The sequence below is a fragment of the Rhipicephalus microplus genome, chromosome 6, assembly GCF_043290135.1.
Source record: "Rhipicephalus microplus isolate Deutch F79 chromosome 6, USDA_Rmic, whole genome shotgun sequence".
Lineage (NCBI taxonomy): Eukaryota > Metazoa > Arthropoda > Arachnida > Ixodida > Ixodidae > Rhipicephalus > Rhipicephalus microplus.
Window position 1 is genome coordinate 195292397 of NC_134705.1, and position 22793 is coordinate 195315189.

The window sequence follows — 22793 nt, forward strand, 5'->3', positions numbered from 1 at the left end:
GGCGGAAGTCCGGAGGTCACTGACGTCACTGGAACTTTCGTTGCCCTTCCCATAGAGCTACGTCAGTGTTGGACGCGCTGGCGATGGACCTCAATTAAAGAAATGAGCATTTAGGTACCCTTGGGAAGTGACTTAACGTATATTCTTATACCCACACGGCGCTTGCTATAGCCTTGAAATTTGATGGCACCACCCTATAAGGAGCTTTGGCTTGTGCACAGTTGACACTCACAGCACGTTGCTCAACGACTAAGAAGTAACAACTGTGACAGTGGTTAATTTACACTTATCCAGTGGATACATGTGTGTTTTCTTCTAGCACCCTTCTTGGTTTGTTTAAGCAACACGCTTCCAGTGTCGAGCTGTGACAGTGGTTTATCAACACTCGTCCTGTGCACTTTATTTTCGTGCATCCTTCGTGCTTGAGCGGCGCGTTGCATGTATGAGGTTGCTTGCCCTTCTTCTTGTGATATTCTAATTTCTTGCTATCACATTCAATGCTTCGCCCTCGCCACAAACATTTTTTTTTTTTCACATACACTTTTGCTAAATGGGACCATGTGCACCCACGATGCATTACTGCTGCAGAAATAAAGAGTGACAGGTTCACACACCAATGTACCACAATCAGGAGGTTGCGATGCCGATATGAAAGTGCACTGCTTAAAAAATTCAAGGATTTCCAAGGATGGCTGAAAATTCCAGGACTTTCAAGGGCCTTGAAAATGAAATTTTCAAATTCAAGGGTTTTCAAGGATTTCAAGGACCTGTACGAATCCTGATATACAGCACAGCGCACAGCGTGCGATGAAATCTCTCTGTTAAGCCATTGGTTTGGGGGTGATAGCAAGATGTTGTTTTATGAACTGTTTTTGATGCTTGAAGAACTTCACTGAGCGTGCTTGAAAGAAATGCCTTGCCTCGGTCGTTCAAAAAAAAACATAAGGAGCCCCGTGATGTAGGTAAATAGCATTCAAGAAGAAAGTTGCTACTTCAGAAGCAGTTCCTGAAGTGATCGAGGCTGTCTTCAGCGTAACAGGTCAGGTGATCAACCGCAGTGACGATCCATCTCTTGCCGTCTGATGTAGTTGGGAGGGGTTCGAAGAGGTCGATTCCGACGACAGAGAATGGCTTTGCTGGGCAAGGAAGTGGTTGTAGGGTCCCGACTGGAACAGTAGTGGGCCGCTTGCGGTGCTGGCAAAATGCGCACGAGGCAATATACTTAGCCACGGTCGTGGAAAGACCTGGCAGAAGAATCGACTGTGGATGCGCTCGTAGGTTTTTTAGTAACCAAAGTGGCCTGACATCGGGTCGTCTAGTGAAGCGGGCAGAACTTCAGTGCGTAGTGCGCGTGGTACAACGGGAACCCATCGATGGCTTTCTGGGTAGAAAATGTATCAATAGATCACATCGTCCTCCAACTTGAATAGTCGGAGTTGTTTCTGAAGCCTGACATTTGGGGAAGACAGAGCACCGGTAAGCCGACCGATGAGGTCAGTGCAATAAGAATCGGCTTGCTGGTGAGTGGTAAGTACTGAAGGGTGGGTGGATGAAGGTAGGGAAGAAATGGATGATATTGACGAGGTGTCCTCCGCATAGCGAATTTGAAAAGGGGATGTGACGTGCGCCGAAGACTGCGGCAGAGTGCATCGTGACAAAGCATTGGCATCTTGGTGTTGTCTTCCAGTCTTGTAGATGATGTCAATATCATTAGATTGAAACTGGAAAATCCAGCGGCCAAGTCGCCCCGACAAGTTTTTGATTGTCGACAACCAGCAAAGAGCATGGTAGTCTGTCACAACAGTAAAATGTCGACAATGTAGATACAGACGAAATTTTCGCATGGACCAAACAACAGCCAAGCACTCTTGTTCGGTTATCAAGTACCTCTTCTCTGCAGAGGTCAGAGTGCGGCTTGCATACGTGACAACTTTCTCGCGAAAGGCATGGTCGCGCTGAAAGAATACGGTGCCGATTCCTTGTCCGCTAGCGTCAGTGTGTAATAACGTACGTGCCTTGTCATCAAAATAACAAAGCACCAGTGGGGATGTCAGTGTGTGCTTGAGTTCTTGAAATGAGGCTTCGCACTGATCATTCCAATCGAAGGAACCGCTACTAGCAAGGAGCTAGCGGAGAGGAGCAGCAATGGTGGCAAAGTTGCAAATGAAGCGGCGAAAGTAGGATGCAAGTCCAAGGAAACTGCGTAGTTCTTTGGAACGAAAGGATTGCGGGAAATTGAGTACTGCGAAAATTTTGTTCTGATCGGGCTGGATGCCATCTTTACTAACGAGATGTCCCGGAACTTTTACAGCTGTGTTACCGAAATGGCGCTTTGTGTTTAGTTGAAGTCCAGCATTGGAGAGACATGTGAGCACTTGATCTAAGCGTTGCAGATGATCAGCAAAAGTGGAAGAAAAAAGGACAATATCATCAAGGTAGCATAGACAAGTTTTCCACTTGAGGCCACGAAGAACAGTGTCGATCATCCTTTCAAATGTGGCGGGGGCATTACATAGGCCGAATGGCATTACGTTAAAACTCGTAAAGACCGTCCGGCGTAAAAAAGCCAGTCTTTTTCTTGTATGCTTCGTTCATTAGAATTTGCCAATATCCGGACCGAAGGTCAAGGGTGGAGAAGTATTGTGCGCCTTGCAATGAGTCAAGTGCATCATCTATACGGGGCATCGGATATAGATCCTTTCGGGTGATCTTGTTAAGCGCGCGGTAATCAACGCAAAATCGTACCGATCCATCCTTCTTTTGTACCAACACAACGGGTGATGACCAAGAGCTGGCAAAGGGTCGTATGATGTTTCTTTTTAGCACATCGGACACATTCTCCTCGATGATTTTGCGCTCGGCCAAGGAGACTCGGTGGGGGCGACAGCGTACATCAGCCTGCCGTTCAGTGTCGATGCGATGATGCGCAACTGTGGTTTGTCCTTGTGCCGAAGCATTGGCGTCGAAGGAAGCCTGGTGTTTCGTTAGTAAATTTAACTACGTATTACGTTGAGAAGCAGGAAAGTCAGAATTTATCCCGGGAGCAAAGGAGGAGGAAGTAACAGGCTGGCCCTGTTGTGTCTGAGCTGGCAAGGCGTCAAGAGAGACCAAAGATACCGTTCAGCTATCCACATAACATGACACCGCAGAACCTTGGGGTAGGGGTACAGGCTCTGGGGTAGGGTTCAGGCAAAGGATTATTGCAGCACTGTCTTTGAACCGCACCAGGCTAGAGGGAAGCACAACGCGGCGAGCTAGACATCGGCTGGAAGGGGCGATAAGGACGTCAACATTGGCAATATTCGGAGAAGTGATGGTGATGAGTTGCTCCTGACCTGGGAGCAGTATGGAATCAGAAGTTGTGAAAAAACGCAGTGGTTTATCGTCGACGCGTTCGCTGCAGTGATCGGTCTCGGTCATCTGGACTACACATAGGTGGCAAGAAATTAATGCAGATGCTGATGAGAAAAAGTCCCAATCTAAAATTAGTTCATGAGCACAAGAAATTAAGACAACGAAGGTGATGTGGTGACGAATACCATCAATGAAGACAAGTGCTGTACATTGGGCCGATGGTCTAATTATTGCTCCATTGGCCCCAATCAAAGATGATCCAAGGTAGGGCGTCTTCACTTTCTGCAATCGAGAACACAAGTGGCACTTGGGTCATTTCGCCGCGATGCAGCTTTCCTTTCAAAAACTGCGCTGTTTAGTTTTCCGATCGCTGGGCAGACAGTTGAGAGACAGGCCAAAGTGGTGAAACAGAGCGTCAGAGTGGCAAAGGGGAGCGTGGACGGGAGCCACGTGTATTGTTGGTCGTGTTGGCAATGTAGACAGGAGACAGGGATCGTTGGTTAGAAGTACTGTCGGCATAACGGTACTAACCTCGAGCACATGTGTCATCATGTTCAAAAGCGGCATAACCACGATGCTTATCCTGCTGCTGACGTCGGCAGAACCAGGAAATGTGTCCCTGAATTTCACAGTAGTAGCAAATAGGCCTTGAGGCCCGCCAGGAAGAATGGTAGGTAGGGTTCGGTGGACGGGCGACTAGAGGTGCGAGATGGTCGTGATAAGGCACAAATGGTGGTACTTGAGACGACAAGGGTTTCATTGAAGCGATCTGTGTGTACGAAGCGGGTTCGGGGCAAGGTGGAGCATAATGGATGCTTTGAAAGGCTGACATTTCTTCCTTAATAAAGCCACGCAGATCGCCAGAGACGGGTTGAGCGAGACATTGTTAGAAGGAGCTACCCTGTAGGCTTGCAATTCCTCACGAATTGTTGCTCGAATGATGGATTGGAGCTCCATACTGTTTGCCAGGGTGTTCTCAGAGAAGTCGGATTGCAGACGGATTGACTGCAAGGTATCAAGCCGCTGGCATACAGAGACGAGGTCGGAAACCGTCGAAGGGTTGTGCGCGGCGAGGGCGTTGAAAGCGGTAGGTCCGATACCATTCAGATGGTGTTGGACACGACCAGCTTCTGGCATGGTGTCGTCTATATGGCGGCAAAGTGCAAGCACTCCTCAATATAAGAAGTGTAGGACTCACCGTAATGTTGAACGCATTTTGCCAGTTTCTTCCGAGCAACTTCCGAACGGACGGTCAGAAAATAAGTCGGAGCTGGTCTTTGAAGGAAGATCAATCGCAAAAGTCGCTCTCATGATTTAGGAATCACGTCTTGGCAACCTGAGAGACGTAAAACTGGATGCGTGCTAATTTTGATGTCTCTTTCCAGTAGTAGGCACCTACGCACTCATAATTGTCGAGCCAGTCTTTGACAACTTCGCCAGGCAGACCGGAAAAGATTGGAGGCTCCCGAGGGGGGTTGTTGACCGGGCTGGGGTTGGCGGCGGTTGGTTGGTTAGGCTTGCTCCTGCCCCATGGTGTTCTGCTGGTGTGACGTCCCAGACGGAGCTCCAGGAGCTGGCTTTAAATGGAGAGAGGTCGAAGAGATTGGGAAGCACCTCCACCACTTGAAATACGACGGTTCAGCTGTCGCTTTATTCAAGCAACAGCAAGAAGGCGTCGATGACGAAAAGGAACGACGCGAAGACTGATGACAGTTATTTACAGATGAGGAAGATGAAGTCCAATGAATTCTTACGATATATATATATATATATATATATATATATATATATATATATATATATATTAAACTTCACTTTTTAATGTTTTAAGAACCTAAACATTCAGAATTGTGCTGCAGCAAAAATGACGTCTGTATGTGGTCTGTTTCTTGATATTGTGCTCGTTTTTACAACCACCTCTAGATCTCCCTAAAACCAAAAATGACATAATGTGGAAACCAAACCTACATTTAATTCAGTAAAACAGACTTTGGTTTGCACACAAACTTTCAGGATACATTTAAATCAGTTTGTGGTTAATTACAGTAAAGCTTCAGGAGATTGAACAATGGTAATTGCGACCATTTATTATTGATGTTGAAATAATTGCCACGTGAGAGCACACGAAATGACACCGTGTTTACGCTGCACCGACACGTCATACTAAGATTTTTAAAGGGCCACTCACCAGATGTGACATTTCTGAGCTGACAAGCGCAATGCATAGACGAGGCGTTCATGATCACGTCTGCCAAAGTTGCAAAGCTACGCGCAGCGGAAATGGGTCAAATTTCAAGATGAATGCTGCTCCCCCTACCTTCTGCCGGCACGCGCCCAGAGAATGAGGGCATGACGTGCGCGTATGAATGGCCCTACGTACACGGCAATGCAGTGACGTTGGTCCTCTACGTAGACGACTCTGCTCTGACGTTGCAAACAGTGGCACGTGACATAGCTAAAATTATTTAACACCGCATGCGTAGTTTATGAAATTTCTTACTTGAAAAGAACAATAAAACTCTAGATAACTAATGAGATGCAATAACGAAATGTGAGCATTATCTTTTTTTTTTCATGAATTGAAACGAGATGCGGGGCTAATGTGTCAGCGTTTCGCAAACGTTCGTGTCCCCCCCGGTCAACGCATGGAGCAGACGACCGCCGTGGAACGCTCCCATCCGTTTGCGCAACCATTGTGCTCATCTATTTTACCACGTCTAAGCCAGCATTTCCAAACCATCCCGCAGAAACAGGCAGAAGACCACAAAATAACGCTGGTCAACGAAGCAAAGCCGCTCGTGCGCTTGGGGGTTGGACTTGTTCGGGCACGTCATGTCCCCGTGCCCTCTTGGTTGGATGCTGGAGAGGGTGAGGAAGAGATTTGGCTTGCAAAGATTACGCGGAAGAGCGGCAAGGGTTTCGAGCTTGCCTCCTCTCTTCCTCGTTTCGCGCCGCTTCAGAAAACCTGTTTTCTCCGCTCGTGATGAACCGATTCAAAAAATATTTGTGGCAAAATGTTCCTCATTGGACACCCAACAACTACCACTGTCTAACTAAAATTTGGTATGGGGCCTGGTGAGTGGCCCTTTAAAGCAATTTTTTTCGTCGTTTCAGTGCCCTGAATTGTTGTCTTACAGAATGTAACAAGATACAATCAACCCTCAACATAACAAAGTTGCACTTTGCAAAAAAATGAGTTCGTTATACCCGAAAATTTGTTATAAAGGTTATTCCTAATACTGTATCTATTGAAAGGCCACTTTTTATTTACTTCGCTATAACCGATATTTAGTTATATAGAGATTTGAGTGTATAGCTAAGTTCTGAGCGAAACAAAGAAAGAAACGCAAAGTGAAATAAATTAGTATGCCTGCAATCGAGTGAAAGCTTTGGGTACACGACAATACAGGCACAGCAGAGGTCTTTACAAAAGGTCCCAAACAAAGAAAAAGCCTTGTATGCTGACCTCTGTTTATTTAGACGATATTGCAACGTGCCAGTGCAGTGAGTTGAAGAAGACAAAGCATATAGACTGGCGCGAGCTAATCTGTGTGGCTGGCGCTGCTTGCTTAACCGGCTGTAAATACATCTCTGACTACCCCTCTGAGTCAGTCTCCTTCTCGTAACATATTTGGTGGAAATGTGCGATCCCCATCCTCGCCACGGAACTCCGAAGCGGACGCTCCCTCGCGGCTTTCAGCATGACCACTGAAGACTCGGCTACATCCTCCCCGGTCGCCCGCCCTTCTGCCCGACCTGTCAACCCAGCGCCCGCAACAACTTTCGTGATGCTTCCCGCCCTCAAAGACCCCGGCGTGTTCTCGGGCCGCGAGGGTTCTGACGTACTCTAACAAATATGCTCGCTATGTACGTGTCGCCCGACCACAGAGACTGGGACCTTCCCTTACCCTATGCAACTTTCCCGTATAATTCCTCTCTTCACGGCACAGCGGGCTTTTCGCCGTTCTACTTATTGTACGGAAGAGAGCCAACTTTATCACTGGACACAGTCATCTCAGCTCACACCTCGTCCACCAGCGAGCTGTATGACCGCGACGCGATTGCGCGAGCCGATCATGCCCGCCAGCTCGCTCACGCTCAGCTGATGGCGTAGCAAACCAACCAATGCCGTCTCCCCTTCTTTAAGTCGGGAAAGTACACGTAGGAGATTAAAGCGGGCACCGCCGCACAATGTGTAAATGCGCTCATGGCGTCATCTTGCTGGTAATGCAGCAAATGCAATTACCCCAGGAGATGCTCGTGAGCAGAGGTAAGTGGTAGATACAAATAGCTTGCCGTTTGCACGGTGAAGGACGTGCTCTGGGGAGGCTCAGTGGTCAACGCCTTGCTCTCACGACGCAGAGGTCCCACATTCAATTCCGTGCGGTGGAGTGTTTTTTCTGGATCTATTTCTTTCTGGCGTTTTCATATATATAGATACGTACACATATACGGTGCACGACATTGACGCCGACGTTGTCACTGAAGGGCAAAATCCAGCCGAGACTGTCCATATAGTTGCTATCGCAATAAAACTATGAGCTCCTAAATCATGTAAAGGTGAATTCGAGGCAGCTAAGGAAAGTGCCAACTATTATCAGCCTAGCAGCTTCTAGCGCCTGAAATGTTCCAATCATGTATATAACGCATTTAGCAAAACTTCTTGTTTTTCTCAAAGCATAAGTTTTAGTTGTTTTTTATTGCACCCAAAACACTAGCTTCTGAATTATTTAACATTTTTCAATTAAACTTCCAACGCTTCTTTCTAGAACATTATTCTATGCAATGAATTAAGTTTTAAAAACAATAGGATCGGTAGTTATCCCTATTCGAGTGGTGAGCATGTTTTCAGTAATTTTCACACATAAAAAGTCATTAGTTACACTTTTCTAGCAGCTGTGTGTACAATTGTACACATTCAACTTCGGAGGTGCGTAAAGCACCTCGTGTTTTTTCATATGACTTGAAACGCAGTGTGCACATTCCTACAGGTTTCCCGACTGGTCAGCTATACTCAGCAACAACTTTGCTTGACACTGAAGGGAAAACTACGCGGGCGGAGCTTCTGCACATGTAGTACTGCGCAAAGTAGTTCAATTCAGCACGCGTCTCGTTACGCTGTGGAAAGTGATGAGGGTGCACCATCAAAGTTTCATGTAGACCCAGACTCCGCATAGCGTTTGCGGTACGCGTAAAAAGGTGGGACTTTCTCATGCATTCAAAAACGCGAAGTCACAATGAATAAATTAAAGGAAATACGAATATCTTACTGGTGTGAGCTGCGTGCCATCCCAAATATATCCACATAGAAAACAAAGAAGGAACTTTTATATTTTACGTTGAAAATACGGGCACTATTGTGGAGCTAAATCACTGGCGGTAGCATGCACACGATTTGGCTCTGTAGGCTTTGTTCAATACAAGAAAAGTTATCCCCAAGTATAGCAGTCGTTTACCTTCATAGTGCTGGGTATTTCTGCAAACGATCACTTTGCTGGAGACACTACCATGTGTGAAGATTGTTCGACTTACCGCATTCCAGGATTGACGTAAAGGCAACTTTTTTTGTTCGAAAAGGACACAACGAAAAAACAGTTTGTGCATGCATTCCAGGCTTGGTATTTGATTTTTTTTTTATGCAAAGACTGATGCTGAACGATTGCAGAATAATAAGATATTTAATTATATGCTGATTAACATTGATTGCTCAAACTCCCTCAAAACAACACATTCCTTTATTTTCTTTCTCGTAATGTACTACTGAGTGCCTTGATTGATTGTATGTGGGGTGTAATGTCCCAAAACCACCATATGATTATGAGAGACACTATAGCGGAGGGCTCTGAAAGTTTCGACCACCAGCAGGGTGTCTAGCAAATTACAGAATTCAATTTCCCTGACCTTTCCAGATTTTCACCGACTATTTTAGCTAAAATTCCCTGACCTATACAACAGACACCATTTTGTGGAAATGGTCCGTGAAGCATATTAAAAGGGTACGGAAAACACATTTCATTGTAGAGTAAAACATTTATTGCAACTGCCCTCATTCTCGAAATGCACTTCAATTAGGGTTTGAGAGAGTTTATTTCGTCTTGAAGAATAGAAGCTTCACGTTGCGCTTCACTAAGCAGCCTTTGCTTTTTTTCTTGTAGCTCTTTAATCAGAGCTGCTGCTCTCTTTTTCTTCTTCTCTAATTCATTTGTTTCATCTCGCTCTCTCTTCTTTGTTTTCAGCTGCTCCCTGTAGACGCTGTAGGCACTGCGAACTGTCTTCACCATTCTGTCGGTAATGTCTACTTGAGCGATGCCACCTGCTGCCAAGACCACGTCATGCACTACTCTCTGTGCCACAAGAGAATCTTCTTTCAAATTTTCAACAAAGCCTTCCTTGTTGACAGAAAAGCCTCTCTCTACCGCAGCATTGCCGTGAGACAAGCACGAGAGAAGTTTCACAAAAAACTGCAGCTCCTTGTGATCCTGGGAACACATGTTTGTCCATAGAGTATCCAGCCTCTGTTTCTTCCTGTCATAATTTGCCAGCTGTGCCCGTGTACTGCTTTCTGAGCACACCTTCACGTAGGAGCGATGGGCTCGCTCTGCTTGCAAGCCGGTCATCCAGTGGTGCTCGGAAAGTACTTCAAGTGCCAGCGTGAGCCGCCTGGGACCAGCCTCCAAAGACAATGCACAGACAGGGTCCAAACAACCTGCACCCACGGCCAACTTGTACTTAAGCAGCGATCTCTCCACCACTTTCTGTGCACAAGCCTTGACAAACGATATGCAGCCTTTTTTTAAATTCATTATTGCAAGCTGTGACAACTTCTTGTTCTTGCGGAGCTCGTTTTTTGCCGAAAACCCAACGTCGAATGCGGCTACATTTACTGCATTTTCTGGTATGCTTAGGTCTATCTTCATCAACTTGGCGATCGTGTCGGCAGCATCGAGAACTTCCCGTTTTACAATTCTTGGTAGCAGTGAACGCAGAATGCTCTCTAGTGCTGCTGACAGGAATGGAACCATCGGTTTATCCATTTGAAATTCACGCAGAAAGGGTTCCGATTCCTCCGCAATCGAAAGAGCAAAAGCTAGCTTTGCTGACAAGACCTGATTAGACACAGCTTCTTCAACCACTTTGTAGCTTGAGCATGTTGGCCTCTTGTGTGGTTTTTCTTTACACTGCTACACAAATACAATGAGGTGTGGTAGAATCTCCAGTGCCCTATAGATTATAGTACTGTTTTCCAGCCATTTCACTGCACAGAACTTCATGGGGAATTTCGAGCACCCCGTGAGGCTGACGAAGTCAGCGCGTCGTGCAGGAACGCATTTGAACAGGTTGTAGGCGCTTCGAAGAAATGATACCAAATCCCAGTCAGATGCAACGTGGCCAGCTTTATAAGCACCATTGATTGCATGAAGGCCACAGTTTCCTATGTCGAGGATATGGCTCTCATCTGACTCGCGAAGCTCTTCCTTCAGAGACCGCAAAAACTTAAAGTTGACATTTGGCCCGTCCATGGACACTTGCAGGATTTTGGATCCTTTGATTTCCTTCACCGCTTGACGAAACACTGACGGCAAGTCTTCAGCGCACGTATGACCCATGAAACAAGACGTCAGGTAGCGAGTCTTCACGCTGTCGTCAGCAGCATCACAGTATCTAATGAGAACATCCATTTGCTGTTTCTGGGTGACCTTGTTCAGCGCCTCGTCGAAACAGACTACCAGGTAAGGCACATTGACTAGACTCGACAGCAACATATTGTGAAAGTACGGCGCAATGCCATGGCAAATGGTGTAGCCTACCTTGTCTTTACCCAGCTGAACTTTTGCAGCCACCTCAGAAGTGGGAAACATCAGTGGAAAAAGTGCCGCAGACACTGTCGCAGAACGAAAGGATCCATGTGTCACTATGGTATTGAGACACCAAAATATTTCTGCTTTAGTCACGTTGTTCTTAAACAAAAAACCACCCACTGACACTTGCACAGGAGCTGTAGTCACTGCAACTTCGGCAGCAGCAGGCGCAGATCCAGCGCTACTGCTAGGCGAGGCGTCCGTCGGGCTTTTAAAGAATGACAATAGCTTTGGCTGGGAAGCACTTTTGAGAAAATTCAATGCAGCAATGTGCTTCTTGCTAGAGGCATGACTTGAAACAGCTCTGTGGCCCATGTTGCTCAGCAAAAACGTTTTTTGGCAAACTGTACACATGGCTTTGTGCGGATCATTTTCCACAGGCCTAATCCAACTTGCATAGTCGGAGACACTTGGGTTCGCCCAGTCCGCATTAAAGGAACACTTCTTGCCTCCTGACATCTTCGATGAAAAAATATTTTGCAGCGCGCGACACCGAAACGCAGCACTGCTAAGCAGCGGGCGACACTGATGATCGCGTCGAAATGCTACAGGTCCGATGGATTTCTTCTCTCCGGAATATGCCTTCACAGAAATATACGGATATGTTTACTTCAAATCACAGAAGCACTTAGTCGAGGACAACGTCGCACACCACTATTCGCGCTACGCAGGAACTCCGGGAAAACGTCCGCGAGAACGCAAAGCTCACAATTCACACATTTTCAGTCGTAGTAGAGCCTAGCCGCACTGTACAACAAAGGGACGTCGCCATGCTGGATTTATTGCGTGCGGATTGTCGTGGCTCGGCTCAATATGCTACGTTACCCTCCTCCACAGCCAGAACGCACAAACTAATTTTAGTAGAGGTCAGTGCGTGCAAACGATGGCGCAAAAATAGCTGACACCGAAAACCTGCCGTGTTCCACTTCGATTACGTAATTCTGGCTCTTGATATCGTAAGAAAGCATAGCCTTCAATATTGGCTACCAAAATGCATCGCCTCTAAGATTGGCTACCAAAATTCATCGCCTTCAAGATTCCCTACATAAAAAAAAGCAGAGTGAGCGCGGAATTTAGACACCTCCTATCATCCTTCTATGAAAATTTCATTTCCCTGACTCTAGCATTTCACCCAAAGCGGTCGGCTGTGCAAGTCATTAGTAGTGTGGGCAGGCCCCAAGACAGTTTTCCCCGACTTGTCTCGCTTGATTGACAAATTCCTTGACAATTCCCTGACTTTTCCCGGTGGCTGAAAATTCCCTGACATTTCCAGGTTTTCCCGGTTTTCCCGGTCGCCAGACACCCTGCACCTGGTGTTCTTGAACGTGCACCCAAATCTGAGTACACGAGCCTACAGCATTTTCGCCTCCATCGAAAATGCAGGCGAATACCTTAGCCACTAGATCACCGTGGCGGGGCATACCAAGTTTTGGAATCATTCCATGCAAATCTCACGCATGTGAAGACTGGATCATGATTCGTGCCTGACGGGCATATATCGAAGACAGCGGGGAGCCCCACACGCACATTTCGGATGCTGCGAGTGAGGTTGCTCTTTTTCCAGGCATTTCTTCACTGGTAGAATGGCAGCGAGGGGTAAGAAAAAAAAAACAAAAAAGAAGGCAGCATGAAGACTTGCTGTCAGCTTTCACATAGCAAAGTTCTCTGAAGCCATTCCCTGCATCAATGACCACCGCCAGTTGACCTTTGTCTTTGATCGCATGATGCCGCAAATGCAAGAAGCCATCTGTGTCGCACAAAAATTCACTGCGGCGCTCAACTCGTCAATGCCACAATGTGCCGCAAAAGGTGTTCCACTTTTCAGGTAACTGCACAGACTAATCATAACGACTTCCTTGTGGTGGCAGCGGCACCTTAACGGAAAGAGCGAAGGCAAGGATGAACGCGCCATTCTGACTCTTTGCCAACAATCTCATCACCATCAGCTGCAAGTATCTGCTGGGCGGCTGCCGTGTGTAGTGACGGCGTTACAAGCGCATCATGTTGCCGTTCGCAGGTTCATCGCGTCTTGCGGGACCGCATGCCCGTTGCTTGCAAAATGCATGTCTTCGTCGTGTTGGACAACCTACAGGCAACACGTCGCACCCGAGTGCGATCCAGAGTGAAGCATGCACGAAGAAAGCACAAACGCGCTCATACATCAGACTACAAATAGCCCGGCACGTGACGGTGAGACTAGATTAACCGGCATGCTGCAAGAAACTAGTCGGCGATGAATGGTTCCACGTGGTAGTATGGCTCTTCAGTCGAATGGCGCGAGTTCATAACGAGCATGGTTTAATTCGGTCGCGAGCACACAGCGGGACGCTTATCGACTGAAAAGGTCCAGCTTATCACCGGAGAGGTTAATCAGAAGTTTTAATGAAAATACACAAAAAAATAACAGTGGTTTTATCGCCAGGTGACTGTTATTAGGTCGAATCCAAAACTATACTGATATAATGACCACTTATCGTGACACTTTCGAGTTCATTATAAAAGGGCGCGACTGTATTCATTCTGACACTTGCACTTTTTTAAAAAATAATTCTCGCAGTTCTCATGACGTATTCACGTGACGTCATCTGCAAAGGGTCACTAGCGCAGCAGCCGCCATACTTGTGGTCTCGAGCACGAACATCACTGTCGCACCACAGACAAGGCTCTCGGCAGCTTGTGTTGCGCGTATATTTCTCTAAAAAACTGGCTTACTGCGGTGCAGCACTGCCAGACATGAGGCTGCGATATTGCGGATTGCTGATGCACCACGGCTACGGCTGTGCCAGTGAGTGCGCTGCCTGGCAGCATCAGCTTTGTGAATACCTCCTGTAGATCGAAATTGCGCTTAACCTTATGTGGTTTAGCAAAAATGCCTAAGTTCAGTGCACCGCTGAAATCTGAGTGCACATGTATGAGGGTTCGAAATAAAATAATTTCAGTCACTCTACGGCAAGCATGCCATTGCTTGGTTCTGCACTCACACTTGGCTGGTAGCTTGTAGCCACCCGTAATCTTGGCTTCACCGGTCGGGCAGCCGTTCAGCGTGGCGCATTCCTCCTTCAGCTTGGGCCCTGCCGCACTGTGAATGGCACCATCCACTGCGACAAACAAATATATTTTTTTTATAAACTAGCAACGTCGCTGTCAAACTCATTTATTATAATGTCAAGACCATAAGCGTTCGCAGAGTCTGCCTCCCCCCCCCCCTCGATCCCTGCGTGTGCAGGGATCCAGGGATCAGGGGTGGGGAGGCGGAAATTGGTCGCAGCACCCCCTCCCTATTGTGTCAATGCATGGGGCTGGCTTTGCACCCCCTCCGCCAAAATAAAAGACCGGTTAAAAGGCCTTAAAATATTGCTGATAAACACGATGTCGCGTTCAACACCGCGTTGTCTTCGGCGTTGTTGAAGATACGAGGCATTGTAAAAAGAAAGATAATTTACTTGAACTCAGATACTCGCATGACACACAGGCTGCCCAAATGCCACACAGGCGAACAGTAACGAAAAAAAAAACTTTGCTCATCATAAGAACTTAGCACAATTGAGTTCTTTAAACACAGAGGTTCTCAAAGGGTGTGCGCAGGTGAGGAGGGCCATGAGGTCGTTACGAAGGACTAGAGGACACAGAGTGAACGAACGAGGGGTAGAGGGAGAAAAAGAGGTCTCCAGCTTGTTTAAAAATCCGGTACATGCAAAGGGGTTAACAGAATACCTGGTTACTAGTCGATGGTACTAATATTTATTGACTCTTCCTGCAGCTACAAATACAGACACGTTTGTTTGTTTTCGCCTAGTCTCCTTGAGGGGAAAAAAGTTTAAACATTCAACTCAGTCAATATTAGGCTGCTGCCATGAATTTATACAACAAGGGAAGCAGAATGCACTAGGTTTCTGTAGTAATTATTCTACGCTTGCCTGGATCACCTCAGACGCACCAGATGGCATCACCCATCCGGCCTCTCAGGTTTCAGGCTACAGTATCCGGTATAACACTAATGCAATAAAGTTTGGGGACAAAATAAAACTCTCTATAGAAAAGGGAGACCGCAGAAGCTCTGCGCGGTCCCACCAAGTCTGGAAGAAGGGCGGAGGTGGATTGAGTAGCCTTTGCGTTGCCTTAACACCGATCGCTTGCCGGCGATGCGTGCGCTTCGCACGGAGGCGCGCGATTGTGTCCCCACCAAGTGCCCGTTGAGTTTCCTGTTGGGAAAAGCGTTGTCTGCAGATATCGCGATAGCCGCCTTGCCCGAAAATTGTGGCTTGTTGATGCGAACTTTCGCCTTTGCTGCCAAAACGCGAACTTGACACAGTCTTGACGGTCTTCGTCGTCGTTGATATTTCAGCCAAAAACTGGAACTTCATATCACAAGTGAGGCTTTTGGGCCGACGCTTGAGTGCAATCTTCTGAAAATCTAATCTTTGTGTTGTCTTGCGCAAACCACGACAACATGTCGCATTGCAAGCTAGGCCTAATCAACGTTGAGTCGCTTTTCGTTGTCAGTTGCTGGTGATCAATCTTGCGGTTTGGTACGGAATCAATAATATTCTTGCAGTAGCTGCACTTGAAGGGAAGAGAACCATATCATTATTGAAAACAAGTGCATGGGTAGCACGTGTAACACTCGAATAGTGGTTTGCGATTGTATTGCGTCGTAGACATCGGGTGCAAGCCCATTGAAATCGTGGACGATCGGTACTGTTCAGTGTGCAAACTTTGGGTCTTGATTCGATGTAGCTTCTGTGCAATGCGCATAATTGAGGCAGTCTAAAACATAGTCGACGAATTTCCGCGATGGCACTTTCTCGTGTTTATTTTTTCTGCATTCATTTGGTTGGCAGCAGGAGCCTTTGAACGTTTCTGAACGTTCATTTTTTAGCACTCAAAAGTACACAAGGCTGTAAGCACCTTGCGTCGCATGCCTTCATTCTCAAACACATCAGCCTGCATGCCCAACACATTTTGCGCAAGTGCAGCGTTTGAAGAAGGCCGCTTTGGTTATAGTACAGCACCTCTTATATCGTGCAGATATTCGCTACTCCGACGACTTATGTTGCAAAAGGTCTATGCTTATACATTTTCTAGAGTTAATAATCTACATATTGATTTAACCTTAAATCATCAACAAAAAAGGGATCAAGAAGAAAAAAAAACATTTAAATGTACTTCAAAAGACAGTATGCATCAGGCCACGGAAGGACTTACCGCCACCCCCTCCAAGAAGGCGGTTGTTGGCGGCGTTCACAATGGCGTCGATTTCCAGTGCCGTGATGTCGCCGACAAAGATGGAAACCTTTGAGTTCAGGTCGGGGCGCACCTTATATTTTCCAGAGCCTGTGAAAACGTGGCAAGTAGCCAATCAACAAATAAAGCAAGATTGCAAAAAACGGTAATCACGCCAAACACATTTAAACTACTGTACAATTAACACGGATTGAATTATATGATTTAAGATAGAACTGACAGCCCAAATGTACATATAAAATACAGAGTTTCTATGGCCATGTCCAATATGGAAAGATGCAATATGCAGATAAAGGAAAACACCAAGGCAGAGTTAAATAATTACTGCTCAATAAACTCAAATTGTTTTAGGAGTGAGCTCTAAAAGATTGTGGCTGTTCAGACAAATTTGCAAAGAAGAAATTTGATGCAACAACCTTTAGAGCAAGTTGAATGAGAATTTAAGTGTTTGTGAGAAAGAGTGAAGGAAAGTTACCACAATTCTAGCCAATAAAAGGAGTGATATTATTATTTAGGACCTCACACGTACTTCAGCGAAAAGACAAAGTTTGAAAAAGCTTGAAGCAAAGTGTTTATAACCCGGTGTCTTTGCATCGAGAACAGACACCATAGTTAAGAACTCTGCCATTTTTAACTTTAAAGCATTCAATAAAATAAATCACAGCATATCCATGGACTGAATGATGATGAGTGGGTTCATTCAACCGTGGGTCAATCTGTCAATCCGTGCATCTGTCTCTCTGTATGTCCGTCCTCCTAGTGAACACTCCACGTACCACCATCTCGCATCTTTTCATCATATATTGATTATAGACAAGTACCGCCATCTAGCGGACATTCCAAGAACTAAACTCTCCTATTGCGCATAACCGAGAGAGGTGGTTACTAGTGAGGACAATCGGGTGACGCCTTAAGAAGCTTATTTTCATCATATATTGATTATATACAAGTACCACCATCTAGTGGACATTCCAATAACTAAAATTCCCTGTAGCACATACCTGAGAGAAGTGGTTACTAAAGAGGACGATTGGGTAACTAAACTCCCCTGTTGCACATAACCGAGAAAGATAGTTACTAGTGAGGACAATCGGTTGACGCCTTCATCATCATCATCATCAGCCTGACTACGTCCACTGCCGGACAAAGGCCTCTCCCATGTTCTGCCAGTTAACCCGGTACTGTGCTTGCTGCTGCCAATTTATACCCGCAAACTTCTTAATCTCATCTGCCCACCTAACCTTCTGTCTCCCCCTAACCCGCTTCCCTTCTCTGGGAATCCAGTTAGTTACCCTTAATGACCAGCGGTTATCCTGTCTACGCGCTACATGCCCGGCCCATGTCCATTTCCTCTTCTTTATTTCAACTATGATATCCTTAACCCCCGTTTGTCCCCTAATCCACTCTGCTCTCTTCTTGTCTCTTAAGGTTACACCTACCAATTTTCTTTCCATTGCTCGCTGCGTCGTCCTCAATTTAAGCTGAACCCTCTTTGTAAGTCTCCAGGTTTCTGCTCTGTAGCTAAGTACCAGCAAGATACAGCTGTTATATACCTTCCTCTTGAGGGATAGTGGCAATCTACCTGTCATAATTTGAGAGTGCTTGCCGAATGTGCTCCACCCCATTCTTATTCTTCTAGTTACTTCAATCTCGTGGTTCGGCTCTGCGGTTATTACCTGCCCTAAGGAGCTTATTTTCATCATATATTGATTATATACAAGTACCGCCATCTAGCGGACATTCCAAGAACTAAACACCCTTGTGGCACACACCCAAGAGAGGTGGTTACTACAGAGAACGATCGGCTGACAACTCAAGGAGCTTTGCTCCTAAAAAGAATGTCCGCCATCACCATGAATTTGGATAGAAGCTTCAAAGCTCGGCTGACAACTGAAGGAGCTTTGCTCCTAAAAAGAATGTCCGCCATCACCATGAATTTGGATAGAAGCTTCAAAGCAAAAAGCCTGCTCGTAACATCCCAAAACAACACAAAGGCTTAACCAGATGACATAGTGGGGAGATTCACACCATTCCAGGCTGATCCTGGGTTTTTGACGTGCAGATGAATCCCAGTTCGACATTTGTGTTACACCGAACTCAAATTAAAGCGGTCATCTTGACTGCGGATAAAACCTAGAACCTTTTGCTAGGGTGAGGAATGTCCCAGCCAATGGCTACTGTGAAGAGTAAGTGAGGTGTATGTCTTTTTTTTTTTTCACAAAGTGAAAGAAAAGTTTGGGAGTTTTCTTGCTCTGTGCATTTACTGTGTTTCGAGCCGCACGTGTGTGTAAAAAGGAGGAAAAGATAGAAATCCATTACACGTAATCGTCATACCTTTTCCCGAGATTTTTTTAGAAGCACTGTACGTTGGCCAGTCATCAATGTCTTGGATGGTCACGAACTTGCTGCCGCACTTGTAGGAGGCCCGCTTCTCGGCCAGCGGGAGGGACAGGAACTTTTCTGCAAACAAAAAGAGTAGAATGTGCTAAGGGCAAGCGTGGACTCTTAAAGAAGCCGACTGGTCTGTCGGTCCAAAAAGTGACAAAAAAATCATTTTTTAAAATTGACATATTTGGTTTCTGCGAGTATTTTTTCTATCTCTCTACAAATTTTCACACACCAGGAAGTGGTAATTTTTTTGTAATGTCATTCTAACTGTCCAGATTCTTGGTTCTGTTAACATGAAGAACCGGCAAAAAAAAAATGGGGAACCAACTTCATGGCCTCTTTATAATTTGCCGGCACCTGTGTTAGAAGCTCTGCTACGAATTTATGAGCCCCTTTATGAGGATTGTAAAACATGCACACCATAATTTTTGCTTTTTGAAGAAGCTGCGTGTTTTCATTTTTTTTCCATTTTTCTCAAAAAAGTAAATTTAAGACTGTTCAATTTTGAAGCCTCAATATTTCTGCAGCTAGGCAGGTACAACAATAATTCTTTTTGCAATGGAAACCGGTACGTGTGTAGAGTGCAAGTATGGGAGCAGAATTTAGAGAACAGGCCTTTTTAATTATTAACTCACCAAAATTGCAACACAATTCCAACTGCTTTTTAGAATAGATAGTTCATGTTACTATAAAATAACCAAAAAAGGCCTAAAAACAAAAAAGAAACTCTTGCATTATTTCAATCTATAGTCATTAGTCTATGTTAGGATATCTTAAATATCACTTTTAATTATGCACCTTTTTCTATGACGGCCTTAAACATTATGGGGGGAACTTAAGTTATCTCAAGAGCAAGATGAGTTACAGGAAAACTAATTAAATATTTGAATCAGCAGAAAAAACTGCATAATCCTGTGCAGTTTAATAAAGATCACTGAAGAAATAAACAAAAAAAAATGTCTAAGACCAGTCTGCCCCCTTAACTGAGTACTTAAATAGTGGGTACTTAACACATTGGAGCACAACGTCCACATATGTGAATGTAAATTGTATTTGCCAGTTATCTGGTCTAGTGGCTAAGGTAGAGCAAGATACAATGAGTATAGGATGAATTGAGCCTTCTGAATATCCACCATGTCTTCCCTTAGCCTCCGTGTGCTGAGTACAATTGCAGCTGGTCACATCATTGATGGCACTACTATATTCGACGTTTCAATCAACATGCTATGTTTTAAAAACAATGTCTAAAGTATGAACACATGAAAAAACTAAGTGCCCATGCATATTGCTCCTAGGATATTATTGTTTTGATGTTGATATGAAACATTACTGACAACATAATAATTTATTATTTAATTACATGTCAATTAGGATTAGTAACTAAGTCTCACACAAAAGCACATATTACTTCGTTTCTTTTTTTTTGTGTGTGTGTGTGTGTGTGACATCATATCGAGCGCCTTTAACTTGTGTTGTGCGAATTGGACACATTTGCAGACAAGTTGATCATAATTCGTGCCTGATGAGGTCAGCACATTCAGTGCAATACATTACATAGAAAGAGCAAATGAAATTAGGATAAACAAAACACCAGGAATACAATAAGTAAATTTTGGGTCATAACATGTTTGTTACAAGAGTAATACAATGGAGCCTGATGTTCCATTACATGACCTCAAACCACCAGCATCAATGCTACATGAGTGTGGCGCAACAGATTTCAAAGTATTTTTTTATTACTGTTTAGTATTGCAAAAAATTCACGAAACTTGCAAAGTTTATTGAGTGACTCCTTTAAAATGCAAAGTAGACTGAATTTACAGATTTTAAAAATTTCGTTAGACCATTAGTAAAGGGTACATCACAATCGACACCACAGCAAGGCCGGGCTGCCATCGATTTGTTTAATTTTTGTTTTTATTAGACCTTCCCTACCTATAACACTTCTATATGCACGCAACTAATCAACTAACTCAATGCAACTCAATTTCAGTGTCAGCTACTACTCAATACGAAATGGTTAATGGCATAAAACCCTATAGAATACCTGTTGCTACACTTAGCAAATTTCATGTAGGATCATTAAAACACACACGCACATTCATTTACAGACACCGACTCTGCATCGCAGAAGGGGCATGACTATGGGCACGTGATATATGTGTGAATCATGGTGTCCAACGGCTTGGGTGCTCAAGTTGAATGTCACAAAACGGGGTGTTTCAACTAACCTGCCCCATGTGTACTTTTGAATTTCCCGCACTTTGGAAAAGCAGGGGGAAAAAAATTTAACAGGGTGGCTACCTTCGCACAGAAAAAATAACCTACGTTTCTGAAAAAGTGTTAAACCTTTATATTGAATATTTTTATCTCAACAATAATCAAACCGTATTTGTTAATTACCCAGCTTATCGAATAGCCAGTTGATGTGATGAAATATTCCGACATTTCCCAAGCACGACAAGTTTCGCATTGAAGACTTTGCTAGAGGCACTGACTTAGAAAGAAGGCACCGATATTGGAACAATATCACGACGTGCTGCAAACGGCTCAGGAAAATAGTGGACCAGTGCAACACGCATAGCGAATGTGTGTGTCTTTTTTAACACTAGGCGATTTTAACACAAACACCCCAAAGTCTGGCAGCTGACTTATGCAACGCCAAACAGAACCTTGCCGCCGGTCATTTCGTTAATTAAAACGGCCAGCATCGCTCATGCACTCGCAAAATGCACCGCGCACGACACCAAACTCTCGCGAGGAAGCCACAACTACAGGGGTAAATTTCTCTACCAAATTTGGCGGCAATCTGGCAACACTGACCCTCTCAGTCTGACAACAATTTATGCAACGCCAAACAGAACATTGCCGCCGGTCAGCGCTTAGACGTCCAATGAGTTTCGAAGCAACCCGTTTATAGAGACCACGGACGATCAAGAAGCTATCTTTATCGCTTGGGGCTATGGTCGCCAACTTCCGTTTCTATGCACGGAGGTGATCATATCTGATCGGGAATTATTGCAAGCGTTCTGCACAACATCCGTTCGACATCCGAAACCACGAATGCAGGGCGTTGTCGGAACTCAATATCACGGACCATCTCGCTACTTCGAACACCGTGTTCACTTCAAAAAATACACACGATGCGAAAAGATACGACAACACTTGTGCAATGTTTCTCACCTCTCTCCGCCACAACTTTGGGATCCGTCTGAAGAGAGTGAATCGTCGCTCCTTCCATGATCCGGTGAGTCACGAAGGACCTACAAACCGAGAAAGTGTGAACGTTGATGGACGCTACAAGAGTCTCGCATACCGCGGATCGCGTTTCATAGAGACCGCATTCGCGAAGCGACCACTGCATACTGGAAACGCGGTGTTGCGACTTCGTCAGGGTCGTTTGACCGGCACTTCGCAGCTTCCGGCACAACAAACACCGCGACAGGCCGTAAGATCGCGCGAGCGCCGTTGTCGGCTGCAGAAGCTGCATTGTGCGAGAGATTAGGGTGTCTCCGACACTCCTCGATACGCGGGCGACCGTGACAGCGAAAAACGTAGCAAAAAACAACGCGAAATTGCGGCTTGTTTACTGACCGGTACAAAATCGGTACGGCAACGGCGGCACCCAGAAGCACGCGCCACATTGTTGCTAGACGCTTTTGCGAGGTTCGCGCATATTGGCAGGAATGTGATAACGGCTTCTGCGGCTTTTCTACGCGTCTAGAAATGCCATGAAGCCATTGTTACATCGTGCATAATGAATAGCACAGCATAAACGGAGACATCTTGTTTTTTTCATCTTCTTCCTTCTCTCCCCGTGGCGGCCACCGAGCGCGTGCCACCGCACAGCGCTGTAGTCGGTAGCGACGCCTTATACCACATATCCCCTCTTGCAAAAAAAAAAAAAAATAAAATAAAAATAAATGGTAGAAACACACAAAACTGTTT

At 45.3% G+C, this 22793-nt stretch overlaps 1 protein-coding gene across 3 annotated transcripts in view; it reads right to left on the minus strand.

The window, feature by feature from the left end:
* The window catches only part of LOC119166814 (macro domain-containing protein PG1779), a 30564-nt gene extending 7972 nt beyond the window's left edge, over positions 1-22592 (minus strand). Inside the window, exons 1-5 of one of the 3 annotated variants that reach the window (XM_037418182.2) lie at positions 22440-22592; positions 22029-22108; positions 18792-18917; positions 16419-16547; positions 14195-14311 (exon numbers count right to left, since the gene is read on the minus strand). In XM_037418182.2, the coding sequence (XP_037274079.1) occupies positions 14195-14311; positions 16419-16547; positions 18792-18917; positions 22029-22108; positions 22440-22489 (502 nt within the window). In that variant the 5' untranslated portion in view covers positions 22490-22592. The other 2 variants (XM_075867438.1, XM_037418181.2) reach the window with 2 other exon arrangements.
* Between the last annotated feature and the right edge of the window lie 201 nt (positions 22593-22793).